Below are 25894 nucleotides of genomic sequence, written 5' to 3' on the forward strand. Positions count from 1 at the left end.
AATTCCCTTTTGTAGATCTTTTTCTGTTAGTCTCGTTTGTGCAACACTTGTATTATATTGTATTTCCTACAAGATCTTTGAAAAAACTTTTTTTGTTCAATAAAATAAAAACATTAAAAAAGAATGTACTGTTCAATGTACTGATGACTTCAAATGCAGAGAAAGTTGCCACGGGAACTGCAAAGGACAAATGTTGTCATTGTTGAGCAGCTTGGGGGAGCATGTGGTGTCGGAATAATCTGAATAATTAGTTTCAGACTGGTAAAATTCATGTCAACGTCAGCAGGTCCGTTCAGGACATGATACTAGTTCATGGAAAGCAGTTCTTTTGTTTACAGTCATCAACACGTCCGCTCACTCGCTGGGAATTGACCGGAGATTTCCATTCTGTATTCTCACACGGGCTCACTCGTGACAATTTCCCTCAGGGGGTCTGGCAGGAAAAGTTCCGGACATGTCCGGAGCAACATCTGCGGTCATCTGTGCATCCTCACATATAAGTTCAGGGAAATGTCCGGACTTCAGTGCATGTGTGGAAGCAGCTTTACCCTCTGTTCATTCTCTGACAAAAGTATATTTCCAAAATAATTCATGATTACTACATGACTGACGGTCGGTGAAAGCCTGGATGAATCCATGTAACTAGAGTTTAGGCAACGCGTGTAAATTGGCTGCTGAGCAAACGACGGCAGATTTACATAAACATAAATAAGCTCTGGTTGAATCTGTAGAAAGAAAATCAGCTCTGAGAATCTTTCTTAGATAAGACGTATGTGTTTGCAGAAACTGTATTGAAATGTAATATTCAGCAGGATATTCAGGCTCAGTGTGATTATGAATACAGACATTTTTTTACAATGTTCAAACTGTTGACACCAAAAATGCGACTCCCTGGAATTCGATTCTCTGGCTTCTCCGTGGCAACGGTGGATAACACTCGAGGGTAGCCTATCACAGCTATTGATTTAGTTAATTTATTTCAAGAAGTCGAAGAGATAAAAATGAGATTCATAACATTGAGATGTAGTATTTTTCAGTTATTCAGAATTATTTACTTGAAGGGAAACTGCACTTTTATCAGATTGGACGTTTTTTCCGCTTATATTTCTACTTTTTCTTTTTCTTTTTTCAGATTGATTATAATCTGTACTAATTTACCATTAAGACAGTTTCCACGTAAAGTAGAAAATGTTTGTGAATACATTTGCACTCTTGACTAATGGGTGAATGAAGTACGTGAATTATTTTCAAATATATTTTTTCAGCTGTAACCCCACAGAGACAGAGTGCTGCTGGCAGCAGATGGAATCAAACAGATCAGTCATCAGTTCAATTAGGGGATTATGATAAGAACCAGTGGTAGCCAAATGATTATTGTGATTTCAAGTTGAGAACTCCTTAGTTAAAACTTTAATTTTTGTTAAATGTTTATTAAACATTAATAAATCTTGCTCCACAGCATTTAATGGCAGTATTTCAACACTAAAATATGAATATAGAAACTGAAATGCTGTTACAAATTAAGATTATATGAACCAATATAAAAAAATTACGTTTGCTTCTCAGAAATAATCACATAATATATGCATCCAACAAATGATAATTCACAGACACGATATACATATTCATATAGAGGCCAGAATTTGCCTGAGAATTTGTTTTTCCAAGTTTCATTCATTTTAATGTAATTTATTGATATTTGTCAAATCATACAATGGTACACAGCAAACAGAGGATTAATAGCAAATTCAATTCAATTCAATTCAATTTTATTTTTATAGCGCCATATCACAACATACATTGTCTCAAGCCACTTTACATAGTGAGGTCAATATTACAATATTACAGGGAAAACCCAACAGATCCCACAATGAGCAAAGCACTTGGTGACGGTGGAGAGAAAAAAATTCCCCTTTAACAGGAAGAAATTCAGTGTGTACTCATTTTTCCAAAACAATTAAATATACATATATAGGCCAAAAAACTACAACAAAGAATTAGAAAAACGATAACTCACTGGATCTTAGGCGACATTAATGTTTCTTGTAATAACCCCCCCCCCAAAAAAACATGTTCATACAGTAAATATCAAATACCAGATGTGCTCACTGTCATTGAGACTCGTCAAACCAGAGACCTGGGACTCTGTATTAATGCTATTCGTGCCTTAGTGCGAGTGACCAGACGTGATTCAGTATCAGTAAATAAACATTCACGGCCTGGATCAAGTACGAGTTACCAGACTTGGAAATTTGCACACGAACGCCCCCTCAAGTCGTAATAACAAGTAATATAATAAGATCATTTTGAAACCCATATTCCCGAGTTGGGGCGACCGGAACCTTTCAACGTGGCTGAGAAGAGGATAGATTGAGCGATGGATTCTACGTAATTCTTCATTTTTAACAGTGCAACAAATGTTAGCTGTTGCTGGTGTAGCCTACATACATCTGCCCATGTCCATTGACCTGCAGTACAGGGCCTGAAGTGATCATCAGCTTGGGGTCAATGAAGGTGCCGATCTTATCTTGTTGTGTTGTCAGGACGGAGCCCGCCGACGTTCGGCAATTTCCCAAATGTGTTCTTTTGCTAATAGGGGGAATGTCTCAAAATGAATGAGCGCTTATGAGGATATCAACGTGAAGAAATCTCATTTTTTACGTAATTGTGCGCGAAACGCAAAAATACAGAGTGGAAAATGTTCATTATCTCAAGATGTAAACCTGCTAGTTAGCTCAGCGGGGCAGAGTTCATCGTTAGCTCGGAGGGAAGAGTTAGCCTTTAGCTCGCAGGGAGGAGTTAGCCTTTAGCTCGCATTGCAGATGTAGCCGTTAGCACAGAGAGCAGCGCTAGCCGTTAGGTCTGAGTTAGCCGTTAGCCGTTAGCTCGCAGGGCAGATGTAGCCGTTAGCACAGAGAGCAGCGCTAGCCGTTAGGTCTGAGTTAGCCGTTAGCTCGCATTGCAAATGTAGCCGTTAGCACAGAGAGCAGCGCTAGCCGTTAGGTCTGAGTTAGCCGTTAGCTCGCAGGGCAGATGTAGCCGTTAGCACAGAGAGCAGCGCTAGCCGTTAGGTCTGAGTTAGCCGTTAGCCGTTAGCTCGCAGGGCAGATGTAGCCGTTAGCACAGAGAGCAGCGTCAGCCGTTAGCTCTGAGAGCAGAGGTAGCTTTTTTAGTGTTTCACAATGAAACTTCAGCAATAAGCTAGCACGTCTCTTAAGGTGTCCGTCCACCGATGGGTCCAGCTCAGGCGAGACGTGTCACACTGACACACACGTCCTTTGCCTCCTGTTCTACCGTTGGCCAGGAGAACGGTCTGTCTTTAAAAAGGGTGTTCGCCTGACATGGCCGAGGGGCCTGGTTTGGTCCAACCAATAAGCGAGCGAGGACAAGGAAGTTCTGACAGAAGTTCTATTCCAACTCGTTTGGATTGAAGATTTACAGTCTATAAGTAATTAAGAGATGTTGAAGTAGTTTGCCTCGTGGTCCTGCAGAGGATTCACTGAAATCAACCTGACCCACTGCGGTTGAGGAGGACGTCGGCGAGCAGAGCTGCGCTGACTGGATCATCTCAACGACGAAGAATCGGAGAAGCAGCGCGTGGAAGTGAGTCGCCTTCGTCACTGTGGCTGACAAAGTCAGTCGGCTGCCACCCAAGACACCAGCGGCTAGAATCTAATCTTAATTACGCGCCACTTCGGGTCATAGCCCTTGTGGTCTGTGCAGCAGCGTTGATCTGGTTACTGGAACATACAGAGTCGTTCCTGGAAGGCCCCTTCTCCCACTGCAGGGAATTCTCCAGGAACCCAGAAACGTCCGGACGAACTCGAGAACTTCGTGATTACAGAAGACGAACCCGAGTCCAAAGTCAGTTCCAGGGTCTTGGCTCATGCTCTAAGGGTAGTAATACCTTCTGAGAACCAGGAACACGAACCTCCTGACTGCTACAACTCATACTCAACATTCATTCATTCATTCATTCATTCATTCAAACACCAAACAACACCGGTAATGAACTTCTTCCCCACAAGTCTAGGTGAGGCCGTTTTTTGAAATTGAGCGTTGAACCAAAATGAAACTGTACTCGTTTATTGTTTCTACACAGTAGCCTGCTAAATGCAGAAATTCAACTCAAACACTTGTTTGTCACGATCACTAATGATTCGGCTTCCATCCCCCACACGGGGGGCGGGGGGTTGGTCTGCGTCCTTGGCAGATGGCGTTGACTTCACACATGTCGAGGACCATCACCAGCCACGAGGCTCGGAATGAACGAACTCCATTATGTGTAGTGACAGTAGATGAAGTTATTGAATTGATATTTCTATCAATTACGCAAAATAACTTCAAATGGAGGACAAGTCTGAGGCGTCACAAATTGTCCACGATAGAACTTGAGTGAACCGCCAGGACTCGATTTAGGAAAACGTCCGTGAACGATTCGTGAAAAAACCGAGCTCAAGACACGAGGCCCGTCGTCAACTGGCAGCAGCGGAGAGGTGGGAATGTAGTGGCCAGTCAGAGCCGAGTATGTAAATGAGGTGCTAATCGAAAACACGGCCGCAGGCCTCAGGCTCACGAGAGACGAGAGAGTGACTGAAATCAGCCTCTTTGGTTTCCTCTCCACAGTTGCCTCCGTCCCTTTCAGCTCTTTCGTCTGAGCGTCCTCTCAGATGGGAATCCGTTTCGTAAGACGGGAGGTCAGACGTGAACCAGCGACAGCTGTTTTTAAATGAGGCCTGCAGTGACGGCAAACCGCCAGCCGGCCTGCAGCCGTGGAGGTCAGGGTCTCTGGTCTGCGCCCCCTCCCCACCCCCTTCTGCCCCGACAGCGTTGTTTCTCAGACAAGACCATTTCCAATCTGCTCTGCTCCGCCGCCAGCGCTGCAGCTCGGCTCGGCTCTTTGTGTGTTGGGGGGGAAGGGAACGCGGCAGGCGGAGACGCGGCCCCAACACCAACCCTCCTCGACTGCTCGCGCTCCATCTTGGAAAAAGGTCGCCTCGTCACAGATTCCCCTGACCTCCGTAGGGCTCAAATGTAGAGTTACGCTGCTCCGCGGAACCTTGGTGCATTGCTCTCTGCAGCAAACGGTCTGACTTCCTCATTGTTGTCTTGAATGTCAGCAGCAGAGAAGGAAAAGCTAAGGTCTATGGAGTGAAGCAGCGTTTGGGGTTTTTCAGTGCTAGCCAGCGATGCAGCGGCAGAAAAACAACAGCAACAACAACAACAACAACCGTCTTCCGCCTGGAGATTCGATCAAAAGGAGCCGAGGACAGAAACAAGCCAGGGTTAGAAAAGCGTTTCTTCTGTTTAGACAGACCTGTGGAAAAAAACACAAAGTGGGAAGAGAACTGACATGGAGGCCAATGACACATCCAATAGGATCACATCCAATAGGATCACATCCACATCCAATAGGATCACATCCAATAGGATCACATCCAATAGGATCACATCCAATAGGATCACAGTGAAGACTGAAGCAGATTTCTACCATTGTCAGGAAAACAACGCGCCCCAAAATCTGCAAAAGTATGAGAGAAAATCCAACAAACAATCATCATCACTTAGTTGTTTTGATTAAAACAGCAGCAGGATAAGATGATGATGATGATGTGTCTTTGAATGTTGAAATGATTAACTTCTACAAAACCCTGGACTGAAAATGATCATTTTAAGATCGAGTAATGTTTTGATTATAAGCGACGTCAGGATCAGGTCGGTGTCCGTCAGTCCAGACGAAGACAAAGAAACCATCACACTGTTTATAATATTGATGTTCTCCAGAGGATGAAGCCCGATGATTCAGAAGATCCCCTCACGTTCCCTGTGGTGCCACCGTGCAGCTGGCAGTTTGTGGTTTGTAGTGAAACCATTCAACAACCGGTGGAAGACTTTCCATGACACATGGGACAGATTGTCCATCGTCCGCCCCACGGGACTAAAAAATGGGCGTCGTCCAGCGCCACCATGAGGTCAACGCTTTTTAATCCACGACGTGGGGCAGTAAAAACCAGTTGGATCATAAGCTTGGGTACGACCTCAAGTTTAATTTTCATATATGAGTACATATAATGACTTTGTAAGACAGTTACGTGTTAGGGAGAAGACCCAAGCTCCTCACAGTGCGTGGTGGTTGTAGAGGAAAGAAATAGTTTCAGCTTTATTTCTACTGTGTGTGCATCCTGCTGAGACAAACACTTCTACATGAACTAACAGATACTTGTGTAAAACTCTTGATCTATTTTTTTTTTATTCTTCCAAAGTCCGAGCACCCTTGAGACTCTGCGAGGAGCGAGCTTCAGTGACCTCCGGAGCCACGATCTGAAGACAAAACGAGGAGCAGCCACGAACGGCTGGTTCAGAAGACGACAGAGGAAGAGGAAGAGGAAGAGGAAGAGGAAGACGAGCCCCTCAACGGAGGAAGTGACTGACGGCAAGCGATCAGTGGCTGGAAGAGGTCGACCACAGCAGGCTGAGAGGCCGAGAGGCCGGATGAGAAGAACCCAACAGGTCCTCACGGGACATTACCGATGAAAGTGCTTGAGTCGAACAGAGCCAAGATCCTGTGGGACCTTGTCATGTATCTTTCTTTCTTATCTACAGCCACTGGACCGAAGGCGTCAGCGTCGATCATCCATCTGCGCCGCTGTGGCGACCGATGAAGCTCAACGACATGAATCAAACGCACGGACCAGTGGGTTTTATTAAATGTTCTGCTCTGTGGAACTTAATGTTTCAGCTGTGATATCTGGTCGATTACGGCCTGAACTATTGATCTGCTGCTCGAGACACATTTAGATGTTTGAACAAGTCCTTTCTTTAGGTGTGTGTGTGTGTGTGTTTGACCTTGGGTCGTCGTGGCTCCTTTGTGCTCATGTGACGTGCCTTCGGCCGACAGAAACATCATCTGTTTCTTTCATTCTATCCGCTCTGCTCCGTCACCAGCCACGGCGTCGTCGGCTCTGTGGGGGTCGGGGGGTTTCACAGATCGAGCCCGCAGCCGTTTTCCCTCCGCAGCGCCTCATCTTCCGTCGTCGGCCGGTTTGATGACGAACGAGACGCATTCAGAACCTCACAAGTGAAATACATCATCTGTGATTGATGGCGACAACAGCAACAAACAATCAAAGGCAGAGAGAGAGACGCACGGACGGAGTTCGACGTCTTCTCGAGCGAGTGGACGCGTCGATGGCGGTGAACAAAAACCTCCGCTCGCTGCAGCGGTCGTCGTCTCCTGCTGCTCCGCACAGACGAGCTCCTGCTGCTTCAGTCACGTGGGAAAGGAAAACTCCAGAAAATATCAGGTCCACATTTCTGGGATGTTTTCTGGAGTCTGAAAACAGCTTGTGGTTTTAAAAAATATATATTTTTCTGCAAACAGCTGCCAGCTGAGGCTGGACCACACCACAACAACAACAACAACAACAACAACAACAACAACAACTAAACGCGATCTGGTGCGTTAGCAGCTCCCGGAAAACATTTACACATCACACACACACAATCATTTGGTTGATTACCAGTAAAAATAGATTTCCTTTTATTTCAGAGAGCATCGGGTTTGTGTAAACTGACAGATTTTATTTCTTAATTGGATGAAGATTAACTGCACAAAGCTGAATCGTGATCATTGCCGACAGGTGATTGTGGTTCGTGAACTGACGAGCTCCAGTTTTTTCACAGGTCTAAAATCTTTGGAGGTTCTTCGGGTTCCGCCGGTTCCGCCCCCGAACTGGGCCCCTGCAGGAAGGAGAGAACATGAGATTGCTTTTAGCAATGAAGAGTGCTCTATAAATGAAATTTATTATTATTATTATTATTATTATTATGATCAAACCAGGAAACCAACACCAGTGGTTCACTTCAGTCCAACACTGTCTCATTTAACTCTCCACCATAAAGTGTGGATGAAAAAACTCTTCAACAATTTCGAACTGGCTGAAGTTGAAAGTGAAGACAAACAAAGTCAATGTCCACAAACAGTTTGAGTCGAGTTAAAGACGAAGGGAGTGCAAAGAAAATGACTTGGTGACTAAATCATGCGGCTCAACGAGATGACTTGTCGTGTCCTGTCCTCCTGCGATGGATTAATAAAATAACGCCCAACTAGAGAATTAGTGTCCAAATCCTAATATTTGCGTAACAGTAGTGGATGGAAACTAAGGCTGCAACTAACGATTATTTTCATCATCGATTCGTCTGTTGATTATTTTCATTAATCGATTAGTTGTTTGGTTCATAAAATGGTGAAAGATGCTGATCGTGTTTCCCAAACTCCAGATGATGTTTAGTTTTGTCCACACGCCAAAGATATTCAGTTCACTGTCACAGAGGAGCAAAGAAACACTGAAATCAGAGGATTTTGACATTGAACCGATTAATCGATTGTCAAAATAGTTTATTAATTTAGTAGTTGATTACTAATAGATGAGCTGTTGCAGCTCTCATTGAAACGTACATTACTTGGCATTTCCTTTCACAGATTTTCTCAAAATCTGATTTAAATTTCTGATGGACACGGACAGAAATCCACCTCTTTGTCTCAGAACTCCGATCCTGCAGCTCTGACATGACACGGCTGAAAACAAAGTGAAGTCAATCTGTTGTGATAGAGGAGGAATGTGTAAACTACTGAGGGATGACGTCCTTCACAACAACAGAGGAAACACAGCAGAGTGTGCTTGTGTGTGTGTGTGTGTGTGTGTGTGTGTGTGTACGTCCAGGTTCAGATACTTTACAAGGACGAGCTTCTTAAAGAGACTTCTATACTAATCTATGAAAATACTGTATTAAACATGGGACAATCATTATTAGTAATCAAAAAGGCTGGGACAAATGCTTAGGGTGTTGCCACGGTAACCAGCGTCTAAATTAGTATTCAAATACTACATTCATCTTTTTCCCTTTTTATGAGCTGTCATACACTATTTATTTATTCTTGCTTACGGTACAAGTTTTGCCGCACAACAAGTCCTGCAGCGGAAAACGGTGCGTAACCATGGCGACGGAATTTGTAAAAAAAAAAACCTGGGAAGTCAATAGGTAGGTCGTCGCGTTAATGCTCAAGCCCCTCCCCCTCTCTGCAGCGGCACTTGTCTGTCATACTTTAACGTTAAAATTCGGTTGGTCTTGGTCACAAGACTTTATTTTCGTAGCTCAAACGTTTTTTTCAAATTTAATTTAAAATGTTGAACCAGAACGTGTATCACATGGAAGGCTCTGGGCCAGAATGTGTCACATGACCCACACTAACCACGGTCCCTAAGGCCCTCCTCCTCCTTCCTGCCCCTGGGGGCCCCAGTCACCATAGTAACTGGTTACTCAGCACTTGGTAGTGACTCAGCAGTTGCCTGGCAGACGTGGACTAGGCTGTCTCTGGTTGGCTAATTAGACTGATTCATTTTTTTGTCCCATGACTGAAACTGGACTTTGCTACGACTATTTAGTTTTTCTATTTTATTTATTGTTTGTACTTCTGTCTCACCTGTGAATAAGACAAATGTATGTATGCATGTATACTTTGTGGATTGTGTCTAACCAGTGACTGAACCAACACGGAGCTGGTTTGCGTCTGTACGTCCTCTCGGCCCGGAGCCTCAGTAGCTCAGAATCTTTTTTTTACGCTCAGGTCGGTCGACTCACCCCGAACGGCTCGGTGAACGCCCGGGAGCCGTTGTACAGAGGGTTGGGGATGGAGACCAGCGTGGGTTTGGTTCTGCCGCCCGCTGCTCCGTCCTCGTCCTCGTTCTGTCGCAGAGGAAAACATGGGGAGCAGTGAATCACTCATTAACATCTCTATTTTTAACTTAAAGGATTCGAAGTTCCAACACTTGCAACATTCAATCTGTTCGACAACATTGAATTAAAACCGTTAAGACATGAACACATGAAACTCTCTGCACTGAAGCTCTTCAGATAAAAAACTGTGGGAGTTGATCCTGTTCAGACTGGCCACACGTGATGGGGAATAATATTCTGAACAATATAAGCTTGAAATTGTTTCTCAACTATTGTGGAGTTATCTTGGAAAGTGTGTTTCTGGGACCAGATTTTTTTCTTCTAATCTCGACCGATCAGTTCCAAAAGTGAATCATCTGGAGATATTCCCCTGAATAATAGTCCCACCAAGTTTGGTGAAAATCAGTCAATGCGTTGTTGAGTAAATTTGTAAACACACACACACACACACACACACACACACACACATACACACACGCTTCATACTCAAACAAACAAAATCTAAAAACACTTTTCTCTCACTCTGAAGTAGTGGAAGCGGAAGGCGTCGGTCTTGTGTTTGAAGATGTAGTATCCCAGCATTGCCAACACGCACACCAACAACATCGACACCAAGATGGCCGACACCGTGCCGCTGGAGTGGGCGTGGCCTCTGGAAGCATCGTGGGAGATCTGGAGGTGAACGAAGGTGAACAACGAACACACACACACGTGAGAGGACATCACATGAAACCTCTGACGTCACACGCGTTCTGTATCCGTCCAGCTCCATTCGCCATGGCAACGCCTACACTTCACTGCTGTTACCAAGGAGACGTGACTCTCTGTACCAGGCCATCACTACCGGCGTGATTTCCCCCAGAGGAAGAAGAAATCTGGAGCCAGTTAAATTATTAATTCATGTTGATCATCCCGGTCACGTGTCCATGGAAATGTCCCGGTTCCCGGAAATCGTTAGTTTTACAGTCAAAGAAAAAAAAGAAAAATACCCCAACTTGCATTAATAATTCCTAACGTTTCTTTTAATGGCCTCAAAATGTATGAGGATAAATTATTAACGCCATTTCATCAGGATTTAAAGTGGTTCCATGAAATAAACCAGCCTGGTGGCTAAAAAAATAATAAATGAGAATGAAAGTTGTTTCGAGAGTGAAGCTTCTCTGGCTTGTGATGTTCTGAGAGTTCCGCCTGCAGTGAAGTGTTGAGCAGAACTCTGTGACCTCGTGTAGATGTGTGATGATGTGATGACGCTCCGGAGGGACGAGGAGGCTCCGACGAGCAGCAGCGTGGTCAGGAGATCATTCGTTATGATTTACAGTTTGATCCACCGCCGTCACGTTCACACACTTGATTTTGGTTTATTTATCGTAGATGTGTCGTCTGCTCAACTCGGTTCCTGCGCAATTGTGTCGAAGCAATTCATGAAAGATTTTGCTTCTTCAAATGATTTAATCGTCCAGATGTGTGAGTCCAGATGAGTAACCGTGACGACGCTCACAACTGTGAAGTTGCGTTTGAATGAAGTGGATTAAATGTTACATTTACAGTATGATCCTGTAAACTTGGTTTCAGGGATGTCAAAAGAAAGATAAAAAAAACAAATGACTCGTCTACTAAAGTAGATACAAGATGCAAAAACAGATTAAAATGTCCTGAGTGTTGTTGGACTAAAAAAGGAATGTAATTATTTATTTAATGTTGTTGTTTTTTTGAGCTGAGCCTCATTCGTTTCTGTTTCCACTGCGTCACAACCGGACGTCGTCACATGACCTTGACTTATTGCCTAAACTGCGACGTCTCCACCAGCAGCTGACCGGCATCACGGCCGTTATGTGATCGCTCAGGAACTGGAACCGTTAATTAAATATGTGTCATTGCGTTGTTGTCTCATATTTCGCCAGATTATCAATCATCCTGATGAACCAACTTCCTCTTCCTGAACTCGTCGATACTTTTGTCTCGTGCGTTTCCTCCTCAGGCCCCACGGACGTTTCACCCTCCTCAGGTCGAAGCTGCCATTGACGTTATTAACTGTTCCCGTTCTTCTGGCCGCGCTCCAAACTACTCAAAGCAAACCAGCAATCAGCCGTTATTAATAAACCCTCTAACCTGGATCAATCACGTTCACAGAATCATCAGTCCATTCCTAAGGTACCGAGTCAACTCCTGCCTGTTTTGGACAATACCAATAATTCTGACTGGTTCCAGTCCAGCTGATTTACGATGTTGATGATGTTGATGATGTGAAATGGTAAGAGTAAGTATGAGATGTATGTCAGGGGGTCAAACCACCTCTACTCACCGTCGGGGGGGGCGCAGACAGCGGCGCCTCGATGACGTGGATGATCCCGTTGACGGCAGGAATGTCCCACTCCAACAGCTGCCGCTTGTTCACCAGTTTACAGCTCTGAGGGGGAAAGACACAAGGTCAGAAATCAATTTTATACAAAACACTTTCTTTTAAATTAAACGTTTCTAAGCTTTTTATAGACATGCGGTGATGATTATTTGTTAACAACTGTTTCATTGACGTAAACTCTCAATAAAGATCATTTAGCTGAATCATTTTTTTTTCTCATAGCTCCTACATCAAATGTTTTCTTTCAGTTCGGATTAATGGACCGTGTGTGTGTGTGTGTGTGTGTGTGTGTCACACACACCTCGTTGTTGCCGTGGGTTACGGTCAGGTCGACCCCGAGCCACGACGTGATGACTTCCTCGTGTCTCAGATCCTTGAAGGGTCGCCTGCTGTGATTGGCTGAGATGTGATACTCAAGATCTCTGCCGGACAGAGTCTGGAGACACAAACAGATTTGATTTCACCGACAGCTGTTTGGAACCTGTTCGTGTTCTTCAGCAAAACATTTTTATCATTGAGGAAAAAACACGGGGCGGGGGGGACTACACTGATGAATGAGCATCGCAGAGACTTGTTCTTAATATAAATGAATTACATCGAAAATACGAGGCCGTTTTTTTGTTTACTGAAAAATTGACCTAGTTATCAAATAAATTAAATACAAAATACAAATACAGTATTTACAAATACTAAAATTTAACAATATGTGTTAGTTGCTGCTTATTTCAAACCCATTGACCTATTGTATTGTTTCTTTGAAGGACAATATGTATTAAATCCTACAACATATTTTACATTTAATTATTATATTACTCCGATTATTTAATTTTTTTTAGTAATCAAGTAATAATTGTAAATGGTGATTTGATTTTTAATGATTATTGAAGCGTTGTGCATCACCTGGTTTGGGGCGAAGCCGGCGTTGTGAGGAACAAACAGCGTGACCTCAGACTTCCTGTGAGACAGAAAGTCAACGAGGTGTTTGCCGTCCGACGTCGAGTCGCTGTAACGCAACAGTAACTACACACAGAGAGAGAGAGAGAAGTTATTTAGATTCATAGTCCATTTGTCAAGACGTACAATCGCGCCCCCCCAAAGTTCTGTGATATTTATATTTATACTCTGTAAAACCCCTGAATCTGTCACAACAGTCCTGTGAACTGTGACGTGAATCTGATGTGGCACCGCCACGGCTCACAGAACTGTCGTGACTCGGGATGATTCCACGACTCCGGAGCTGTCGGAACGAATCATCCGAGAGGAAGAGAGACGGACTGAAGACAGACTCCACACTCGGGTCTGTTTGTCTGAGGAGATGGGTTTTTCCCGACTGTATATGAGATGTGAGGCCGTGGAGGTCGCGTGCGTGTGGATTCTACTTCAGCCAGTCAGAGAAAACTTTGGTTAAAACGCAATCATACCAACTCAAAAAATATAATACATAATAACATAAGTACGTACTTGCAACACAACAATTCTGATGTGTTTACTACACTGGACTTTGTGGCTGCTGTTGTTGTTGTTGTGTTAAGAAAGTGGAGTCAAACTGACAACTTCTTTCACATGGTGTCAATTATCCCGGAGCCGACTCCGAGTGAATTTACAGTAGATATGAAATAATCGTTGAATAATTTAGACCCAGCAGTCTCCATTAGCTCGCGCTGTCCTCCTGGAACCGGGGGTAGTTGTTGGCTTTCGGCGGAGAGCGCTGTCTCGCTCCGGTCATGAACACACACGTGTGTATGTTTTTATTACTGAAAACTGAAAACACTGACCCCAGTTATACTAAAACCATAATGATCTAAATGTTTCAGGTGTCACACTCACCTGGTAGAAGATGGAGAAGTTACTGTATGTTGCGAGGACGCTGGTCAGGACGCCGTTACAGTAATCTCCGTTTCCAATGTAACCGGCAGGACACGAACACGAAACATCTGCACACACACACACACACACGTGGGTGAGGTTGTGGCACAACGTTCTTGTCGTTGGGTGAACATCACTGTCTGTGCTGCCGTCGTACCTGTGAGCCTGTAGCAGTAGGCGTCGTACTGGCTGCCCTGGTCCACGGGCTCTTTGTACATGACCAGGCCCACGTGGTTGTCCCCGCATTTGACTGAAGGGAAGCGGGTCGGGTAGCCCACCCTCCCCCCCTCGATCCAGCCGGCCACGCACAGATGCATCCCCAGCTGTCAGGAGTCAGAGGGAGGAGGACAACAACAAGGAGCACGATGAGCGACCGATCACACGCTCCGGCGTGAACTGCTGCGGTCGAGCAGAGCAAATACTTCACAGTTAACTGGAGGATGATGGTACAGTAAATTAAAGCTCAATATATAGTTTGATTTTGTGCGACAACATCTGTCTGGTGATGCACTTTTTTCTATCAACAGGTGAATCAATCGAAACCTACAGTTTGGTATCTAGGGCTGGACCTCTGCTCATCCCTCGCATAATTCAGTTTTTGGAGAGAAATGCTTTTCTTCCTTTAATTTTTAAGAGTGAGATGAGAAGATCAATAAACTGCAGCAGCAATTTCCTAAAACACCCTATTTGTTGATACGGTCTCAACCATGTTTTCTCTTTCCCGAGTCTCCTGTGATTCGCTGTCTGTCTCTCCTGCGTCAGTCTGTCTGTGTTGTGGGTGTGGCTCTTCTCTCTGTCTCTCTCCTGGTTCCCTGATGTCTGATATCAGCCTGCAAACCCTGGTTCTTCATCAACTCCCTGCCACAGTGTTGCTTCAGACAGTTTGGCAGCGCACGTTCACAGGCCGCTCCACCTGCAGTCGGCGTCTGACCAGCCTACGTTTGAAGCGCTGTTTGAACCCCTAACCCCTTGATCTTCATAGGAAACACCCTAATCTACGCGGTGACGTACAAAGCGGAGGGGGGAATGGGACGCACCCTTAGATGTGTGAATTCTAAACGTTGTCATGCCGTCTCAGAATAAATCCTCGGTTGCGCTCAAGTAATCGGTTAAGAAGACTCCCGACTGAGTGATATGAGCTTGGTTTCGGAAAGAGGTTTCTGCTTAGAAATTACTGTAATTACTGATCACTGTGGTGGTTGTGTACAGGACAGCAGCTGAGTGCACATCTCGACCAAAAACAATGGTCTTCGTCTGGCCAACAGATATATAGACATTTGGAGATATACTGTAAATAATTTGCATATATGTGTGTATTGGCCCGCCTGCTGGTCTCTATGGAAACCCCCCTCCTGCAAGGTGAGGTACCTGCTGTGCGTCTCCCAGCTGTTTGAAGTTGGCGAGTGTGGCGCCTTCCTCCTGGCAGGCGGCGCCGGCCTGACTGAAGTTCATCTTGTACTTCCCCTCCGGAGCACGCAGGTGGAACACGCCGGCTGTGTTGGCTGAACCACAACGACAATACGTTAACTTGGCCTCAGACTGCTGTCAATCTTAATGAATAATGAATGATTTGAGAAATATACAGATATGACGATTTGCCGCTGATTAAATCACGTCCCGGTCTCTGATTGGTGTTTGTCTCTAAACACATTTTGTTCAACAATACGTTCTGTTGAATGAGCACCAGGTACCAACAGGCTCGGTGGTCGATGAGCCTTGATGAGCTCAGAAATGAACCCGTTGTGGGCGTCGACTGCCTGATTCCCACTGGGCTCTTGTTGCTGTTTCGTCTTCCAGTGGCAGAAAAACTCACCAGTTCCTTTTGATTATATCTCTTATATCGTAACCCTGAACACTATTAAAAGGTCAGCTACTGTAGAAACTACAGTTACCATAGCAACTGCAGTGGAGCCCCCCACAAAAAAGGGCTACCGCTCAACAGAAGCAACTCCCAACACGTGTTAACGCTGTAGCTGCAGACCCGGTTCAACTGCGTTTACGTGGTAACACACGAGATTGTGTTGCCACGGAGACAAGATGAGATATCTGTTGTTACATGGAGGGATGTTATGGACCTGTAACACCATCACCCTGAGGACTGATGCTGCGTTCCATCATACCTCAGAATACGGACCTCCGAGTCTAAATTCTGACTCGGGGGGCGGGGACGCGTTCCAATTGCAACTTCCAACTCAAAGGTCGGTAATTCCGGGTTACGAGGTATAATGGAGCGCAGCATAAGATAACACGGCAACATATGTCACAGTGAAAGTGCTACCGTGACACAGAAGACATTGTGGATAAGTTACTATGGTGATAAAAGGCAGCACAGATATGTTACAATGGTAACTCGATGCATTTCTGATGAGTTACCATGGTGATAGTTATCGTTATGGACATGGTAGTAAAAAATTAGAATGGATTTGTAGTCCATGGCAGTAAAAGTCATAGCAAGCCTTTCTCAGTTGTTACCATGGCAACAGCTCTTTAATTTGGATGGAAAATGCCATCGTCAGCCCGACCCTGATATATGAGGTCATGACGAGAGCCGTTACTCTTGTGAAAGAAGTGATGGAGAATGTTTTGCGGTGCAGATGTTTCACCGTGGTAGTGCAGGTCTTTGCAGGTGGCCACCGGGGCGCAGCCTCCGTTGGCCTCCAGGCAGCGGTCGACGGGGGGCAACAACTTCTCCAGACACTGGACTCCGTTTCCCACATACCCCAGCAGGCACTCGCACTCGCGCTCGTTCTGCAAGGACCAAATTACTGAGTGATCGGCGAAAAAACAGGGAATTTGATTTCGTGTGTACATGCCGTCGGTTAGTTCAACCTGTAGACGACAACCGCGACAAGAGGATTAGATATGCAACGAAGGTTTTTACTCACTGGACCCGTGAACTTGCAGGAGGCAAAGTCACTGCAGCCTCCGTTGGGCTCCTCGACACACCTGGAGCACAGAGAGAAGATCTCTGACTCAACATCTTCACTTCGATGTCCAATCCTCTCGGATGAAAAGAAAAAAAAACCCACAGTCGCCGAGCGGGATCTTACCGGCGCTCCACTCACCTGTTGATGGGCTGGCAGGAGAAACCGTCTCCTTGGTGATCGCTGTGACAGGTGCAGTTGACGACCAGTCCCGTCTGGTTACAGTCTGCATTCTGGTGACAGCCGCCGTTGTACTCGGAGCAGAGGTCCGGAGCTGCGGGGCAACGTCATGAAAAATGAATGTGAGCTCCGAACGAATGTCAGGATCTGTTCTGCAAACGAGTCATCTTCAAATCTACAGCTCATTATTATTATTATTATTATTATTATTGTCCCGTACGTTCAGAGCATTTTCAATATCTATAACTCTAAAATTTTGCACTTAAGAGAACTGAAATTTGAAAAATTGAAAAACTGAAAAACAGTGCCTTTGTCTTATTAATTATTGTATGGGGCTGCACGGTGGCGTAGTGGTGAGCACTTTTGCCTCCCAGCAAGAAGGTTCTGGGTTCAAGTCCCGGTTCTAACCAACCAGGGCCTTTCTGTGTGGAGTGTGCATGTTCTCCCCGTGTATGCCTGGGTTCTCTCCGCTTTCTCCCACAGTCCAAACACATGCAGAATGGGGTCAGGTTCATTGGATTGACCGTAGGTGTGAATGTGAGACTGAATGGTTGTTTGTCTCTGTATGTGGCCCTGCGATAGGCTGGTGAACCCCGCCTCTCGCCCAATGTTAGCTGGGATTGGCTCCAGCCCCCCCGCGACCCTTAAATGGATAAAGCGGTAGAAGATGGATGGATGGATGGATTATTGTATGTTGCTCCTTTGACTCCTCACTATCCTCGGTTCATTATCTCTGGCCGGCGATTCGTCGTCCTGCGATGCAGAACACTCACGTGGCTCCGGGACGCAGGAGGTGCCGTTCCCCTGGAACCCAGATTTACACTGACAGCCGACACCTGGCGCGCAGTCGGCCTGAGCGTGACACTGGCGGCACTCCTCCGGGATGGAGCCTGTCGGGACAGATACACATGATTCATCACAGGGTGTCGGTAAGAAGGTAGACAGAGCTTTAAAAAAACCTAAAATATCGTCCGGGAGGAGATGAGACGAGCAACTGAGTCTGTGAGTAACAACTAGAAAAAAGAACTCAAGAGAGTAGACCTTGTTCATGAAGGCCGCACAATCATCATCAGTGGGTTAGAACCGTGAGACGTATGAGACAGAGAACTGTCAACAGAAGATGAGCAGTTGACACATCAACAATGTTCATCTCAGCCAAACACTTGGGCGGACGATCAGCTGAACGTTACTCGCTGACGTTCACAAATGTCATTCTGGGTAAAAAAGCATGAGAAGCAGTTGAACTTTGTTAAAGACCAAGATATGAAATTATTGTAAGGTAAGACAAAAGTTATTGAAAATAAGACATGATTTATGTGAAAATGGGCTCGGTCTATAACTGAACATTCATCATGAAACAATGGATCTTTTTTTCTATTTTTCTTATTTCTTTTTTCAATATAGACAGTGTGGTGCGGCAATTCCAGAAACACAGCACAAAGTTACAATTAATTAATTGTCCAATGGCCAAATTTCCTTTAGATCTGTAAAATCAATTTGGTTAAAAAAAATATTCGTCTAATTATTGTCAAAACCATCTCTGAACTTATCTAATAACTAACACGTGTTTGTCCACAGCCTGATATTTGTATCTCTCTCTAACAGAGAGCTCCCTCATCATGTTTGAGGAACACCGGGTGACGCGTTCCTCCATCACCACGAACACACAACAAATGTGCATTAATCTGCTGCAGAAATTTGTTCTAAAGAAATGTTTTATTTTCTCCTGAATGTTTTAAATGATTCATCTCTGTGGTGGAAATCTCGATCTCCTCGAGGAATGACCAAATAATCATTCAAACACAAAAGGTTTGTCTACCAGTCATAGTTAATTAATCAAAGTCAAGAGTACTACAGAGACTACCTTGTTCCACTGTCAATACTTCATGTAAATTCTGTGAATTTTTTATTCTTAATTTTAAATTTTTATTTTTTTTGCCAATTCGTATATTTAAAATTTATTGTGTAAATATTGTATATATTTTTTAATGTGTGATGTGTGAAACGTGCTGCTGCTACACCAGAATTTCCCAGCTTGGGATGAATAAAGTATCTATCTATCTAGAGTCTGTTCAGCTGGTTCAGAGGTCTGAACCAGATCCCACAGAACAGACATCTTAGATAGCCTGGCCAAGGCGGCCAGGTCAACAAGAGTGTTGACCTTATCATCTCTGTGAATCCTTCTTCCTGGCCCCAATGTCTTACTACCCCGAATAAGCCAGCTGTTCATTAACCCCTTGTAAACCACACTTCCCTCATCTGCTTTTCTACTCCGGGCTCAGCTCATCATTACCTGTCGTGAACAGTCTCCCACGTACCAGAAACACAATTTAAACAGAGAATATGTTAATACATGAGAAATTGACACCACAATCTCCTTTGATTCACTACTTCACTTGGAAGCAGTTGCCTCAGGCTCAGAGACAAGACTCACTGTTGGTTTGGGTCTTTTTATGGAATTTTTGTTGACAATGAAAAAAAAAGAAAATACAGAGTAAAACCAGACATTTCTTCTTTTCTTTTCTTTCTTCAAACGTACTCAGATTGTCACAATCCAAGAGGAGAGCTCACCTATTTCAGTCTGGCAGAGATCGCCGCTCCAGCCCGTTTGACACACACACCGTCCAGAGCCGTCGAGGCCCTCGTCACACGTCCCCTGCCTCCCACAGCGACAGGCTGCGGAGAGAGAGAGAGAGAGAAAACAACTTGGTCAACTTGGTTGAACCAACTGGGTTCATGGAGAACATGGGAGTTTGCATGTTGCATTGACCGTAGGTGTGAATGTGAGAGTGAATGGTTGTTGGTCTCCGTACGTCAGTCCTGCGGTGGTGAACTCCGCCTCTCGCCCAATGACAGCTGGGATTGACAAAGCAATGTAGATGATGGATGGATTTGATGTTACCGTTATTATCTCCACCATGCTGCCTTTTCATTGTACTTTGTGCAGCACTTTGCTCAACTGTGGTTGGTTTTAAATGAAAGAATAACAGATGGGTTAAAGATGGATGGATGGATTAATTCGAATTTGATATAAAAAATCCGCAGGCGGTTACACTAAATAAGCTTGATGTGAATTCACTAAAACAGAGAAAGTCTCTCATTACTAGAGCTGCAACAGTTAATGGATTAGTAATCGACTGCTAAATGAATCGCCAACTATTTGATAATCGATTAATCGGTTCAAGTAGTTTTTATGAAGAAATAAAGGCAAAATTCAGATTTCAGTTTCTTAATTGTGATTATTTTCTGGTTTCATTTGCTCCTCTGTGACAGTAAACTGAATATCTTTGGTGTGAGGACAAAACAAAACTTCATCACGGTGGTTTGGGGGAAATACGATTGACATTTTTCACCATTTTATGAACCAAACAACTGATCGATTAATCGAGAAAATAATCGACAGGTTAATCGATAATGAAATGAATCGTCTAAGATAAACCTAAAAGTCGCACCGCCAGAGCGGACACTCAACCTGAAGACAGGAAGTCCACCTGGACCGTCTCCAGGTGCCTTTCATGAAGAACCATCCAATCACAGAGCTTTAAAATTCTGCTCAAAACATTCCACCTCGCAGACGGCCGATGACACAAAAATCGGTTAAAAACTTCCCGACTCCGGATCAGCCTGGGATTAATTTCAGTCACCATGACAACGTGTCTCGTTCCTTAACCTGCAATGAGTCGTGAGTCATTCCGCTCACATCCGGCCGACGAATGGAGAAGACGGCGGCGACGCCGACGACCGGCAGCTGTGTAACGTCTGGGCGACTCCGGGTGAAGGCAGCTGGCAGACTTGTCCTCAGCTGGAGGCACAACCAGCTGTGTGATTGCGGAGTGTGGAGCGTTGCTATGACAACAGGCTGCCGGAGAGCTCAAGGGGGTGACATTTTTTTTTTTTTTTTTGGTGCAGAGCTTCAACTGTTACTTCTTTGATAATCGTTTAATGATTTCAGTTTTTGGTTTTTTGTTTCAAGCAAAAAGTCTAAATATTCTCTGGCGTCCGTTTCTCAAATGAGAAGATTCACTGCTTCGGTTTGCGTTTCGGACTGAAAAAACATTTACAACTAAACTAAACTAAATGTCACGTTCACAGTTTATTTTGTCCTACAAAACAATTTACACCCTGAAACATTTCATTGATTAATCGAGAAATGTATCTGCAGATCAATCAATAAAATCTTTATCTACCAATCTTCCCCGAAAAAATGAACGTGGCCTCAGCGCCCTCGTCCTGACGAAGCTGCCGAGTGCATAGCATGAATAATAACTTATATAACATGAGTTCACTATGATGATCGACTGTGAAGTGACAGTGAGGTTCACAGTTATCACGCCTCAGAGACACAGTTCTCTCCCATGTGATGTAACTAGGGGTGAGGTGGAATTGTCAAATCTGCTGAGGAAGTTTCATAAATCTTGACGTGACCCGGAAGTTGTGATCAGCAGTCACGATAAGAGCTGTTCAGATTCTCTAAATGCTTAGGAAATGTGCTTCAATGCTTCCTTTCCTATCTCCTTTAGCAGAGGGCACACTGGAGCTTCCTATGCGAAAGGAAAGGAGAAATAGACGCAATAGACCGAAATAGACCACAATTCATCAATCTGTGGTAGAAGTAGAAGAAGAAGAAGAGTATGAATATGACCCAGGAGAGACGTCAACATAAGTTACTGTTACATATGACTCATTTACATCTGATATCACACGGGGGTAAAACACTGAAACATGCTCATGGAGCCGCTGTGTCTTTTGTCGTCCATCTTCGAAAATGTGTAGTTTCACCACGACAGACGCATCAACAACATCCGCCGTCGCGTGATGTCGTAGTGTAGTGAAAGAGGAGACGGATTCTCTGAGCAGCGCTGTCCCATCAGTCCTCCTTTACACCTTTCCTTGACCTCATGACGTTTTCCACTGAGGTCAAGGAATAGTAGAGAGGAAAAGATTAGAATCCACCCGTGGTTTGAAGTTACTGAGGCGACGGGAGACGTAGAGGTCGCCTGCTCTTTGCCACTAGTTCCAGTGTTTCAGAGACACATTTAGCAAAGACCTCTCCACTGCAAACCCTCCTGCTCCCCGAGATCGCCCATGTCTATGACGACACCGCAGCAGTTTCATATTCAGTCATAAAACACGTCGAAACTGAAGTGAGCTGGTGTGTGTGTGTGTGTGTGTGTGTGTGTGCTGATGATATAATCTGCTGCTGGTGATGTTTGTCATTTCAACAAGAAGCTGCCGCCTGATTGTGTATCGGTCTGTGCCAATTAAAAAGACAAAGAATATATAAATGTTTGATGAAAGTTCTTGGTTATGGAGTTTAGCGGAATCTGTGTATCAACCTGCAAATAAACCCAAATGAACAGGCAACTGGAAAGACTCTAAAAAAACTAATATGTGATGCCAAGGAGCCAAATATCTTCATATCTTGTGAGGACTCTGCTGTGAAAGCTGTCCAGAGAGAATCATATGACTTATTCCTGGTTGGTTTCTTCCAGAAGGGAGAATCGAACAAAAACAAAGTCCCGGCTGTACGTGGAGCTCTGCTGTACCTGTGCAGTTGGGGCCGAAGAAGCCGAGGTCACACACTTCGCAAGCGCTTCCTCTGAAGCCCTTGTCGCAGCTACATTGTCCTGTGCCGCGCAGACCGTCGCTGCAGACGCCGCGTTTCCCACAAGGTGCCTCCACGTCGCCGGGACACACTGAAACACACAAACACATTCTGTGACGAGGAAGGAGACGAGCAGTCCAACTGAAATCACATTTGATCATCATTTTTAGTTGTAGTAATAAAAAAAAAAGTGCCTGTGTGGGTTGAAAAAAAACAACGTATTAAGAGATTTGTATTATTAAAAGAAAGTCAGAATGTTTTAGGGGAAATATTTAAAAAGTCTTCAGGGGAGTCAGGAGTTACATCGTGGGGAACGAGCCATCATGGAACCGAAAAATACAAAATAAACATGCCTCCCTTTTGGTTTCTGTAACAATGTGCTGTAGCTTACGCAAAAATAATACCATTTCGGGGGTTTTTTTCACACTCATTCTCCGTCACATGACTTCCTCGGCTCAGGATTTATAAATGTCAGGCAAAATAGCCAAGCAGCAAAACTTGCAACAGCTCCCCAGGCCAAAAGGAGAGCAATTGCTGAGCAGCTTTCCATAAAATCCGCCCCAGGAGGATGATTTTCGATTAGTTTAGTGACCTCCCCTGACCTTTTCTGAACAGTAGCGGCACCAGGCAGACAAAACGATCTCGCTGCAATAAAATGTCCGGATCCTTTGGGAGGAAGAGACTTCTATCTCTGTAAAATCCTCCTGGTCGCCTGCAAAAAAATAGACGAACCTCCCAGTCTTAGTCAGGGGACGGACATCGTGACGGATGTACTGTATATATGTGATGGACAAACTGACATTTTCCCTGAGCAGCGGGGGACTGGACCTTGATCCCCTCCATCACCGATGATGAGGATGCGCTCATTTCTTAGTTAGAACAAAGTGAAGGACAATGTGAAGTCAATAGAACACATGAAAAGTCCATGTGTTCTATTTTTGTATAACAACAAAATTACAAAACGACACAAATAGAAATGTCCCGAGCCTGTTCCTGCTCCCCAGAGGATGACACTTGAGATGACCTTGTGTCCTTTAGCGCCACCCTGAGGACAATCTCTACATTTCCACCACGATTGGTTCAGTGAGTCCACCAGAACAAACACTGTCGCGTCTAGAGGACACGCGATTTCCTCCAGACCCCAGTGGGTTGAAAGAGATGATGCTCTGTGTACAGGAGCATTTTCACTATGTGCCTTCCTTCCTTCCCTCCCTCCCTCTTTCCTTCCTTACCTTGGCAGTCTCTGCCGTAGTGGTTACTGCAGCACTTTTGGACCCAGGAGGGAAACTGACAAACTCTCTTACAGCCCATTCGGCTGAAATGGTCGTCCAGGTCAAAATTCCAACGCTGGTATGACCTGTAGCGAAAGTTCAAACAAGGCTCCGTCTTTCCCTGGAGAGAAAAAATAAAAGGAATTATGAATGACATTTATGTCTACGTACAGTAGTTTATGTTAATGCTCAGGTTTGTGAGCAGAAAGGCAGATTGTACCATATCATGGTGTCTGAGGGGGCAGGACGGAGGGAACCCGCAGCGTCCGCAGCGGCCCTGAGACGTTCAAAGACAGAAAGCTTCAGTCCACGTTCCAAGTCGAGGACGAAGGCTGCGAATAAACTCGACGACCGCAGCAGTGTGGAGCGGATAAGTGGAGTCATACTTAGTTGTTAAACGCTGGCGTGAGCGGACCTTTGGAAGTACAATACGCAGAGAGTGTTGCAGATCCAACACTGCTGAGCGTTATTTGTATGTATTGTCAGCGTCTTGATGCATTCGATTAATGTATCTTAAAAGGAAAAGCATTAGCACAACTAACGTAAGTGGTTTTGTTTTCGATGCTGTCGCAGTGCGCTCCCAGGCCGGGTGGCTCCAGCAGCTGGTCGATGCCATAGGCCACGCCCTCTTTGAAGTTCAGGTAGCGCTCCACCAACCTGGCGGCGTTATCGTTAATCAGCACAGCACCCTGAAAACACACACGCACACACACGCGCACACACGCACACACACACACACACACACACACACACACACACACACACAGTCAATAACTTTTTAAAAACAGTTACTAGATGATGTTTGCACTCAGCTCAAAATAAGTATTTTGGTTTCATGGGGTCCGGTGTGTCTCACCACCAGGGTCTTGTCACACTTGAACTTGATGGTGGATCCGTGCATGGTGCGGAACGACGAGAATTTATCTGGCTGACCAACACCCAACACCTACACACACACACACACACACACACACACACACACACACACACACACACACACACACACAAAGAGAGAGAGAGACTGTAGCTTGTGGCATGTGATAACTTGGCGTGCAGTCATTGGCCTCCTCTTTTTCCTGCCGCACCTTTGAGTTGCGTATTATATGAGCCTTCACAGTCGCAGCCAGTTGCTCTCGGTGGTCCGGGCTGGAGAGCCAGCGCTGTCGCTCAGCCGGCAGGGAGCTGAGGGCCTCGTCTGTGGGCCAGAACATGGTGAACGGCTGGTGGATGGACATCCGGAGCACAGGGAGTAACCCTGCATCCTATAGAGAGTGTCAAGAGAACAGATTACTAACAGTACGTTCACTAGCACTGTAAGTTGTAGTAACAGTGCATGTGTTGCCCCAATCCCTCTCCTATCTCATTAAAGGGGCAGTAAGCGATTTCTAAAGCGACACACGCCGCACGACATATTTCCTCGCGGTCTGGTTTTACCTCCACGAGTTTGTAGAAGCGGCTGTAGCCATAAAACGTCGCTGCCGTGGTGAAGTTCATCTAAAAGGCGAGAGAAGGGGGGGTGGGGGGGGGGGTGGTGGTCACACAGTCTGTCTGTCTGTTAAATCTGACCAATCATCAACCGTTGATCAAACCTTGTCATCCTGGACGACCGGTCTGTCCTGCAGCCTGTAAGGTGTGAGCAGCGTGTCGATGTGGTGAATGACTCCGTTCGCCGTGGTGTAATCGCTCTTCACGATCCTCGACCTGCTGTTGACCCAGACTGAGCCCTGCAGGATGGGGAGAGAGACAGGTGAGGAGGAGAGAGAGAGATACAGGTGTGGAGGAGAGAGAGAGAGACAGGTGAGGAGGAGAGAGAGAGATACAGGTGTGGAGGAGAGAGAGAGAGACAGGTGAGGAGGAGAGAGAGAGATACAGGTGTGGAGGAGAGAGAGAGAGACAGGTGTGGAGGAGAGATAGAGAGACAGGTGTGGAGGAGAGAGAGAGAGACAGGTGA

General features: G+C 45.2%; 1 protein-coding gene and 1 long non-coding RNA gene across 2 annotated transcripts in view; one reads left to right on the plus strand and one right to left on the minus strand.

Moving 5' to 3' along the window:
• Nucleotides 1-7507: 7507 nt before the first annotated feature.
• Nucleotides 7508-25894, minus strand: part of stab1 (stabilin 1) — a 51378-nt gene continuing 32991 nt past the window's right edge. Inside the window, exons 49-70 of the mRNA XM_035632903.2 lie at nucleotides 25533-25667; nucleotides 25378-25437; nucleotides 25029-25205; nucleotides 24800-24889; nucleotides 24486-24632; nucleotides 24164-24220; nucleotides 23905-24064; nucleotides 22614-22763; nucleotides 19639-19743; nucleotides 17841-17957; nucleotides 17029-17161; nucleotides 16849-16909; nucleotides 16567-16711; nucleotides 15332-15465; nucleotides 14121-14286; nucleotides 13925-14031; nucleotides 12998-13117; nucleotides 12399-12533; nucleotides 12041-12145; nucleotides 10261-10410; nucleotides 9643-9747; nucleotides 7508-7740 (exon numbers count right to left, since the gene is read on the minus strand). Of these exons, the coding sequence (XP_035488796.2) occupies nucleotides 7678-7740; nucleotides 9643-9747; nucleotides 10261-10410; nucleotides 12041-12145; nucleotides 12399-12533; nucleotides 12998-13117; nucleotides 13925-14031; nucleotides 14121-14286; nucleotides 15332-15465; nucleotides 16567-16711; nucleotides 16849-16909; nucleotides 17029-17161; nucleotides 17841-17957; nucleotides 19639-19743; nucleotides 22614-22763; nucleotides 23905-24064; nucleotides 24164-24220; nucleotides 24486-24632; nucleotides 24800-24889; nucleotides 25029-25205; nucleotides 25378-25437; nucleotides 25533-25667 (2622 nt within the window). The 3' untranslated portion in view covers nucleotides 7508-7677. The remainder of the gene's footprint in view (nucleotides 7741-9642; nucleotides 9748-10260; nucleotides 10411-12040; nucleotides 12146-12398; nucleotides 12534-12997; nucleotides 13118-13924; nucleotides 14032-14120; nucleotides 14287-15331; nucleotides 15466-16566; nucleotides 16712-16848; nucleotides 16910-17028; nucleotides 17162-17840; nucleotides 17958-19638; nucleotides 19744-22613; nucleotides 22764-23904; nucleotides 24065-24163; nucleotides 24221-24485; nucleotides 24633-24799; nucleotides 24890-25028; nucleotides 25206-25377; nucleotides 25438-25532; nucleotides 25668-25894) is intronic.
• LOC118310102 lies at nucleotides 9934-10879 on the plus strand. The gene is made up of 2 exons (XR_004793708.2): nucleotides 9934-10426; nucleotides 10505-10879. It is a non-coding gene; the product is annotated as an uncharacterized LOC118310102 (long non-coding RNA).

Source organism: Scophthalmus maximus, chromosome 6, assembly GCF_022379125.1.
Source record: "Scophthalmus maximus strain ysfricsl-2021 chromosome 6, ASM2237912v1, whole genome shotgun sequence".
Lineage (NCBI taxonomy): Eukaryota > Metazoa > Chordata > Actinopteri > Pleuronectiformes > Scophthalmidae > Scophthalmus > Scophthalmus maximus.